This window comes from Gadus morhua, chromosome 6 (assembly GCF_902167405.1).
Source record: "Gadus morhua chromosome 6, gadMor3.0, whole genome shotgun sequence".
NCBI lineage: Eukaryota > Metazoa > Chordata > Actinopteri > Gadiformes > Gadidae > Gadus > Gadus morhua.
The window spans coordinates 15,102,104-15,112,103 of NC_044053.1; the positions used below are offsets into that span (position 1 = coordinate 15,102,104).

A 10,000-nucleotide genomic window follows, 5' to 3' on the forward strand; every position below is an offset into this window, starting at 1 on the left:
TGACATGGGTGGTCAACCATAATATAGGAACATCCAATCTATTAGCAATTAACAACAATTATATCAATCAATCAATCAATCAATCAATCAATCAATCAATCAATCTACTCAGAATGAATAATGTAAATCGTGCCTGATATGTATTGAGAAATTATAATTATTTTTATGAATTAATAGTTTGTCAAACTGAAATGTGAGTATGTTTTCCTCCTGTTGGCATCTGTCTCCAGACCACCTCAAGCCACTGCCATCAGGGCTGCTTAGCAGTATTTAAGAGGCCTTTTACACACTGATTATGCTAAGACATGGTTCGATATTTAAATAATTGATGGTGTGATGGAACCTATCCAGGAATCGAAGAGTTCCTCTTTGAGCTTAATCAACAACTTAATAAAGGTTATCTGTATATGAGGGCTCCGTATTTGATGCAAGATCCTTGCTCTATAAAAAATGGATGGATGGAAGAATGGATTGGTGCTTTGAATATCATTGTAGTATCACCAAGAATGCAGCCCCCACAAACACCACAGAACCCAGATGAAAGATCCTCCATTTTGTTCACTCCGACACAGCCTCACATATCTCAGTTCTCTTGGCTACCTCGATGATTTGATCTGATCAAACAATAACAGCATACTCAAGGTCTGATGCAGTTTAAACCAATTCAAGTACAACAGAGGCTCCAAGGACTACGTCGATGGGGATTTAGTCTTATTGAAGTAACACAATCTCAAGGTCCAAGACTTGCAGTGCCAACACCCTGTTCAGATTAATAGGACTCTGGAGAGGGTTATTCCTAAGAGCACCATCACTATGCTTCCCGGTGATTGTGTCCAGCTCGCTAATGTCTATGCCAGAGGAGTGCAGATAGAATTTTCTTCTCCTTCCAATTTAGGACAAAAGCCGCAGTTGGATCCCAAGATGACCCTCCAGGGCAGGGAGAGGATTAAGTCCCGTTGCCGATTCAGTTTCCAGCTAACCTCTTTGACTCAAGACTTATACCCAATACCAGGACTGTGACATGGATACGACATACTGCTTCACTCTCTCACTCCCCCCCCCCCTCTCTCTCTCTCTCAATCTTTCTCTCTTTCTCTCTCTCTCTCTTTCCCTCTTTCTCTCTCTCAATCTTTCTCTCTCCCTCTCTCTCTCTCTCTCTCTCTCTCTCTCTCTCTCTCTCTCTCTCTCTCTCTCTCTCTCTCTCTCTCAATCTTTCTCTCTCTCTCTCTCTCTCTCTCTCTCTCTCTCTCTCTCTCTCTCTCTCTCTCTCTCTCTCTCTCTCTCTCTCTCTCTCTCTCTCTCTCTCTCTCTCTCTCTCTCTCTCGCGCGCGCGCACGCTCTCACGCTCTCTCGCTCTCTCGCTCTCTCGCTCTCCTCCGAAATGCGTACATAAATGTAATGCCTTAATGCCATAATGCTTTTAACCAATGCCTCTGACTCACATGTTAAGACATGCACAATGCAATTTCAAATAAAAATAATACTGTCTGGTCTGGTATTATATAAAAGATGAAAATGCTGCTTCATCCGTAATGTGGTTATGAGATATAAAATGCATTAAATTAATGAAGACAAAGCACTGTGGAGCAACCTTGATGAAAGCCATTCGAGCAACAAATGTAGGCCACACACAGTTGAAATGGCTGCGAGATAAGAGTTATTAAACAAATCATTTCCAAAACGCATTAATAATGGATGCTATTCCCCGTGTCCGAAATGCTGCTGCTACAGAGAGCAGCCATGTGAGCGAAAGTTTACCCAGCCTATTTCAATTCCATCTGAAATCCCACCTGAAATTTGAAATGGCTGCACATTAAATGGACTTTTCAAAACTGGAGGCTTTTTTTTGGGGGGCTGCTTTCTCCTTGCCAATCAGATGGCAGTCGGCGGTCCCATATCCACGGGGACTGGCAGGGTTATTGGGACTAGGTGCAGCAGCCAACAGCCAGACAGACCTTGATGATCAAACGAATATAGCCCTAGTGCTGGGGCTTAGGGCGACGGGCTCTGCTCCAGAAACACTACCCGACTGCCAACACTGGCAATTAAAAAAAATTGAAAAAACAGCATTACCTCATATATTTACTCCTCTAGAAGGGTCTCACATTTTGCATACAAATGCATGCAAATACCTCACTTTGAGCATGTGCACCTCCTTTGAAACCACATTGAGGCCATGCATACCATTAGACCCCTGGCTCCGCTCCAAGAAAGCACAGCATAGGGAGTGATAAAGGGAGAGAGGTTGGCCTACTGACCGGACCATGGTCTTCAGGAACCAGGGCCTGTTGGTGATGGAAGGCACCGCCTCGTCCATCAGAGGATGCATCTTCACGAAGTTGAGCGTGTCATCGGGGAACTCGTTGGAGAGCTTGTACTTCTCTGCAGACATGGTACCGGCACAGCAACCGGGTCTGAGGAGGAGGAGGAGGAGGAGGAGGAGGAGGAGGAGGAGGAGGATGAGGGGGAAGAGGAGAAGGAGGAGGAGGAAGAGGATGAGGCGGAAGAGGAGAAGGAGGAGGAGGAGGAGGAGGAGGAGGAGGAGGAGGAGGAGGAGGAGGAGAAGGAGGAGGAGGAGGAGGAAGAGGCGGAGGAGGAGAGGAGGAAAATAACATAGAAGAATGAGGTGTAGAGCAAGGACAGGGATGAGATGATGAGGAGGAAGAGATTGATGGGTAGAGAAATGGAGGAGAATGAGGAAGGGGTGGTGTGCAGAGGGTAGGAGATGAGAGAGATTGATATAGAAAGGTGTGTAAGAATATGGGATTTGGACCAAAGGTGTTGAAAGGTGGGGAGGGGAAAATATGAAAGTGTATGGGGAAGTGAAAGAGGGAGAGAAAAGAAAAAAACAACAGCAAAAGAAACCAAATGAATGAATTAATCAGGGATAGAATACATATACATATTGGATTGACCGGAGACGTCCTGGCCTGGCCGGCTACACAAGGCAGAACAATTACTGCCATTTCCTCTCGAGGATCGATCAAAGTAGTTAACAAGAAGACAGTATTGCTGAATTCCTCCAGCGTTCTGTTAAATAGGATTTCAGGTTAGGAGCGAGTACAAGCATCCGGATGAAACCGTGATGTGATCCATCCGCCAGACCCCTTTACAGGGGGCATCGTGGGACACTTATGAAAAAAAGAAATTTGTTCTTGATAGCAGATTCTCTTCGCAGCCATCTCGACTCTGAGAGCTTGTTAAACCCCTCCCCGGTACATCCCTTTATATTCTACAGCAGAGCCAGATCCTCTTTGGGGGAATACTATAGTAATAGTAAATATACTATATATAAAACAAGGCGGCCGGCCCACCTTGTTTAATAGTTGGCTTCGAAATAGCAAGTGTCATCACAATATGTAACTAAACTTAAATCCTTTCTCAAAACAGAAAGATGTCCAGGTCAGAATGATACCCTCTTTGCATTGCCCTTTATTAATGGTAGCGTCAAATGAAAAAGGTAATCCCAACGACCCTTTGAATTATCATTGTAAATTTGATACGCCTGTGGACATGTAGTGCATAACGTGTTCAGGCACTCATTGTGAATATGCTGAGCACATGGTAGAGTTCTCGGCTGCAGGGGGGGGGGGCAGGGTGACAGCCTTCCCCATTGTCTAGTCGGTTTGCGCTGCGCAGACGAAAAGGCACCGGAGAGAGAAGGAAAATTACATCAACCTCAGCAACTGGCAATTACAGATCGTTAACACCTGCACTGGTTCAACATAAACATGTGATTTTATGCTAATTTGGGAGAGATGGTTTAACTCACAAACACGTCATACACACACGGACGCACACACAAACAAACAGACACACACACTCGAACACAAAGACATACACCCAGATACCAGTCACACAGAAAGACCCAGAAGGAATCAAGCCAGCGAAGAACAGAGCAGGTTTCCTGTTTGTGAGCGATCGTCTCCTATGCCATATGGTGAGACAGACGAAGACGCAGACACGCACGCACAACAGCATATTCGCCCGTGTCGGGTTTCAACAATTATCGTGGCCCAGATCTGTGCGCCAAAGCTGTTTTTTCTTTTCTTCTCGAGGACAGGAGAGAAGCTCTTAGCTGGCTAATTGGAAAGCTGCAGATAGGAGATTGATCAGGCTGCCGCATTTGTAAAATTAGCCAGTCATCTGTAAAATGATCTCATGCATCATTTGCTGATAGCAAATACAGCCCCTAGCCCCCCCTGCCCCCCCCCCCCAGTGATGCTGCTGTGTTTCAGAGGGGGATGAGGTAATGGGTAGGCGGTATACACGGCTTCTCTGTAGAGATAGCTTTGTGTTTGTTCATGCGAGTGTGAGTGTGGGTGTGTGTTTGATCATGCGAGGGTGTGCGTGTTTTGTTCATGAAAGTGTGTGTGTCTGTGTGTGTTTGTTTCGGTGTGTCTGTGTGTATGTGCGTTAACACGTTTGTGTTGGGTGCTTGATAGGCGCAGAGATGATTTCAGGTACTTTCCATGAGAAGAGATCATCTCTGCCAAGGCCTCATAGAAGAAGACGGGGAACAGAGAGCTAGAGTGTCGAAGCCTGAGATGAAAGATAAAAGTGTGTGTGTGTGCATGTGTGTGTGTGTATGAGTGTATGAGTGTGTGTGTGTGTGTGTGTGTGTGTGTGTGTGTGTGTGTGTGTGTGTGTGTGTGTGTGTGTGTGTGTGTGTGTGTGTGTGTGTGTGTGTGTGTGTGTGTGTGTTTTACCTGGGCTTTGGAACCCTCTCCTCAGGAACAGGTGTCCAGGTGGAGTCAGGGGATTTCTGCTCTTTGAAGCGGCCTGTGAAGGTGTTGGCTATCTCCGCCATGTCGTAAGCACACACCGCAGACCCAGGAATACTGCGGAGCGCAAATCAAACACGTAAATCCTCCTCCGCCATCAAAGTAACACCTTTTCTTCTACTCCCCTTTCCATTCCTTTCCCAGTCTGGATTATCACGTGGAGGCACACAAAAAGAGACATTTTGGATTCATGTCTATGTGCTGCTTGGATATCTAGTCAAAACATGCTTTTTTGTTATGCACATAATTGCTTTACAAAAATATCTCTCTGGCAGCTTGCATGTCGAATTTAATTTAATTGAGACGATTTTTAGCACAATTGCAAATGTTTATTCTAAGCAAATCCATTTACGACTGGTGTCTGTCCATGAACAGATAAAAACAGAGGATTTCTCTCTGAAATACCACTGGCATAAATCCTTATTTTAGATTTTTCAAAATGAATACCAAGTTCCATTCCATGGCCAGACTAGACTGGGGTTCCCCAAAAGCCCGAAGGCGATGGTAGGTTCACCATGAGTCCACTGTGAGGCTAAAAATATGGTTAACAGATGATCTTATTATTGCCATTTACTTCTCTGAGACAGCGTCCATCTTGTGACACTGTGGCCATGAAGCCACCGGCTATATCTCCATGTCCTTCTGAATAAATGCATAGCATTGCACTGACTCACAGCTTTTTATTTATCACCCGTCTGCCCACAGAAATTAAACCACGAAACCATTTACTCTCCATAAATCATGCTATGGAATGTGAATTTCCCTCTGTCACTCTCTCTCTGTCACTCTCTCTTTCTTTTTCATTATCTCATTTAATGTATTTTGATTCAGTCCGTCTCGTTGGTGGAAAAAGAGTCTTGGGTTATTCAGAGTTTTGAGACTGTTACATCATGGATCAGACAGCGGGTGCAGACGCGGGGGAGACAGCGTGCACAAGGACAGTATTATGGAGGTCTGGGGTCAGAGACCTTCTCCATCTCCAGATATGGCACAGCAATCATCCTCACTGTTTACAGACGTAAGTTCAGTCCCAATGCCAATACCACTGCCAGGGGAGGCCGGATGATGTCTAGTAGTAAGTGCTGATCTTGCAGCCCAAAGGTTCATGGTTCCAACCTCATTCCATGATGGCTTTCTTGAGCATTATTCCATAACCAAGATGTTCACAACCTTTTTTCGCCCATGACCCCATTCCTAGCACTGAAAATGTTTGCTTTCCTAACTTTCTCTTTTGGGCATATCTTTCAACACAAATTGTTTTCACCAAATCAACATCTGCCGATAATATCAATGTTGCCTTGAACTCAATCGCATCGCCTTTTAACAGTAGTTTGTTTGTTGCTTTTAATCACTAGGCAGCCCGTTTGCATATACAGGATGTCTATGAGACCTATAGAAAAATTACTTATTTGCTAAAATGGATTAACTATAGCTATAGCTTAGGCCAGAAATCTCCAGCAATCCCATATGATATCAGGCGATCCAATTTGAGGTCCCAAACCCGAGGTTGGTAACCACTGCCGTAACCCCTTAACCTGAGCATCAATCTCTGTAAGTCGCTTTGGATAAAAGTGTCTGCTAAGTGCTAAAGCACTGCTTTGAAGAAAATACTAAATGCTTAATTAGCAAAACAAATACCTCATACACAAGGCACGCAAGCGTGCCAGGGTGCAAGTTAGCCAGTTAGCAAGCCTCTCATGCCTGCAAAGGGTCCGTGTGACGATTAAAAACTGTGAATGCTAGACTGCATTTAGGAAAGGGTTCCCTCTCATTTCACTCCCTGGGTAGGAAACGGATAAATTAACACGCAGGAGAAAAAATTTGCGCTTAAAAGAACGTTAAGTGGCTCCGGTTCGCTAGGTTTTAATGTCTATTAACCACGGCCAATTGCATTGTCACAAGCAATTGTCTTATCTGCTAAAAAAGCTCCTATAAAATGGAGAACTACAATATGTGCCTGCCAGGTTCTATGCCTAAGTGGTAATTTTCAATTTAGAAAGCCCCGACCCCCCCACAACATCCACCTCCCACCCACTCACCAGCTTCCTCTCATCTGATATATACACAAGCGGTTGTAATATCTATACACACAGAAAGAAGGTAATCAACGCAACTAAGAGTACCATACAATAATTGCCCTTGTTTGCTACTTAAATATACATTCAAAGGGTACGGCAGGTTGTAATATAACTTGTAATCAGAATAAATTGTATGCTAATCCAATGTTTTGCCCATACAACTAAAGCAGGAGCCTTATTGTGTTTTATAGCACAAATGGAAGCACTTTGTGGGAAGTTAATACAGCTTAAAAAAAGTCCCCCATCAATTCTTTCATGATTCAATGCGCCGTCAGAACACGGCTCCTTAACCCTCTCTACTCTACGGCCTCAACCCATCGTCGTCGCTCAAGGTACCTGTTGTAGGGCGTGGAGAAGGTCGCCATGACGACGTCCCGCCCGTTGATGTGGATGACGTTGGTGACGGCCTGCAGGATGTTGAAGTAGAAGTGCGAGTCCCCGGGGATGGAGCAGTTGAGGCGCGTCTTGAGGAAGGACGTCCACTGCTTCTCCAGGACACGCTGGGAGCCACCGCGGTCGTTCTTACACACCCTGGCCACCCTCGGAAACACCACCTGACCCGGCGGACAGACACACAGACAGAAGCACATCGGTACCACCCTTCAAACGTCGAGCAAAAGTTACGTTATAATGGCAAAACCCGCCAATCGGATCTATGCTGGGGGAGAACTAAAGAGACGCAGGGAGTGGTTGGAGGAACAAAGATGCCGGGTCACAGACAAAAAACGCCTCATCAGAAGGTCGAACCCGTGTCCCCTCGTCCCCCATGTTATACAGACCTCGATTCGGATTTTGGAATAACGCCGCACCAGGCTCCGTGATGGCAAGCAAGTCAGAGAGACTATTTCCCATATGGAAGCGGCGCTTGATGCCGTGAACTACTTCCGACCTCTTCTTTGTCACTATACCAAGTAACAGTCGGTCTCTGGTCATTTGATTTTAATAACCACTAAAAATCTGTCTCCTGGGAAGAGCTATATCTTCACACGGTGAAGGTCACTCTTGGTCCCACTGCTTAGAGGCCTCGATACTTAACAGCTTGCGAGGGTACGATTGGAAACCGTGTCAAGTAAACGCCAAATTAAAGACACTGGGGAGGAAGTGTGTGTTTGACAGAGTGTTAAAAGGCTGCACCTGGCAGCGGCAGCAGAATTTCTTTATTTAAATATAGTTGTATGGAGTCCAGCAGGATAATTGCTAGTCTCTTGTAAGATCGTGTCGTCGCGGTGTAATTAGTCGTAGTCACTGCGTACTTATAGCAATAAATCGAACCCTGAACTCGGATAGCAAATAGGTAAACACAGTGAGATTGGCCTAACCTACACTCAAATCAAATCGACATACGCGCGCACACTCATACTCACACACGTACATACACACACACACACACACACACACAAACACACACACACACACACACACACTCACACAAACACAAAAACACACACATACGCTCACATACACACACACACACACACAGACAAACACACACACACACACACACACACACACACACACACACACAATGCATTCCAAACGTTTGTGTTTGCAAGAATGTCTTTTTCTATTGGTAATCAACTTTATCTATTGGTGATCAAAAACGAGAAATAGATACCATGCATATATTATTTTAGTAACCTGTACTTCTTATGCCTCAGTGGTTTGTTAGAGTTTTAATATCTAAATATCCTGTTATCCATCTATATATTTAGTAAGTTTCAGTTGACAGCACGTTAAAGATTACATCAAGCATTTAAAGGTAAAATAAACAGAAAACATATTTTATTACTGGACCTCGCCTTTCAGCAGGATAATAAATAAATAACAACTAACAAATCCAGAATCCCTAAAATATGTCATTACTCTCCGTCCGGAAAATGTCACAGGAATAATTATACCGCTATTCCGTTCAAAAGACCCGGTGGAATGAATAGACTGATGTGCATTTCAATGTTGACTGTGAATTCATTATCATGTGTGGCTTTTACCTGTTGTATTCAACACACACACACACACACACACACACACACACACACACACACACACACACACACACACACACACACACACACACACACACACACACACACACACACACACACACACACACACACAAACACACACACCAAGTGCCCTGTGCCTCTCTCACCACATTTAAATAATTGTTGAAAGAAAAAATGGAAGGTTAATAAAAAAGATATACTTCACTTTCTGAAAGCTAGTAACTAAGGGATTTGACTATACCAGTTATACAAAACGGGCATAAACAGATTAATTAAAAAATCTGGTGAAAAAAAATGGAAAAAGTAGAGGACGGAAAAATTGCTTTTATCTTCCCACCCTGTTTCCTGTATATGTCAGATTTTCCTGAAAGATACACCGGTGGAGTCCCTTTGGGAAAATGCAGAGGTCATTGGTCCAGTATGTACAGGCCTGGCAGATGCGGACGTGCATTGAGATATATTTAGCCCTCAAAAATGGATTTTCTAGAGACATCCGCATGTTTTTCTATTTCTGCCTCTGCATCCCGTCCCCGGTGTTTATCCATCGCTGAGATGTTGTTCAGACGCTGTGCCGCTCCTGATAGAACTCTGCTCCTTTTACGGACACGCCCACTTCCTGTTTGCTTCCTCAGGCACTTCCTGCATCTCCCAGTAAGTAGGTAGTCACCGCTGATTAGCGTCCGAACAATACAAAACCCACACACGGCTCTCTCGCCCTCACCTTTCCCATTGTGTTGTACTCCATCGCTATTTCCCGAAAGAAGAAGTAGATGAAGTCTCCGTAATTGACGGCCTGGACGAAGTTGGGCTCTGCGTGATTTAAAAAAGAAACAAACCAGAATAAAAAGGAGGATTTGTTACATGTCAGAACAGTTTAGGCTTTGTTGCTTTTACATAGAACATCACAGTGAAAGGTAATGCCGTGTATATGCACTATATGTCGCAGAAAGGCATTAAGTGCACGTCTTGTGTAACCACATCATTCATCATGCCAACAGGGACACTTTGCATTGAAGTTTAAGCGAGGGCTGTGTATTGGTTTCAGGTTGGCTGAACCTCGGCTTGTTAGTTTAAAGGGCACTGCAATTTCCTGGCCCACCATCACCATCACCGGCGCAGGTTGGCCAAATGACTG

At 44.5% G+C, this 10,000-nt stretch overlaps 1 protein-coding gene across 6 annotated transcripts in view; it reads right to left on the minus strand.

Moving 5' to 3' along the window:
* Window positions 1-10,000, minus strand: part of sema6a (sema domain, transmembrane domain (TM), and cytoplasmic domain, (semaphorin) 6A) — a 112,115-nt gene that overhangs the window by 28,389 nt on the left and 73,726 nt on the right. For all 6 annotated transcript variants that reach the window (XM_030359875.1, XM_030359871.1, XM_030359874.1 and 3 more), the window contains exons 9-12: window positions 9,587-9,675; window positions 7,199-7,416; window positions 4,710-4,841; window positions 2,259-2,414 (exon numbers count right to left, since the gene is read on the minus strand). In XM_030359875.1, coding sequence (XP_030215735.1) covers window positions 2,259-2,414; window positions 4,710-4,841; window positions 7,199-7,416; window positions 9,587-9,675 — 595 coding nt within the window. The remainder of the gene's footprint in view (window positions 1-2,258; window positions 2,415-4,709; window positions 4,842-7,198; window positions 7,417-9,586; window positions 9,676-10,000) is intronic.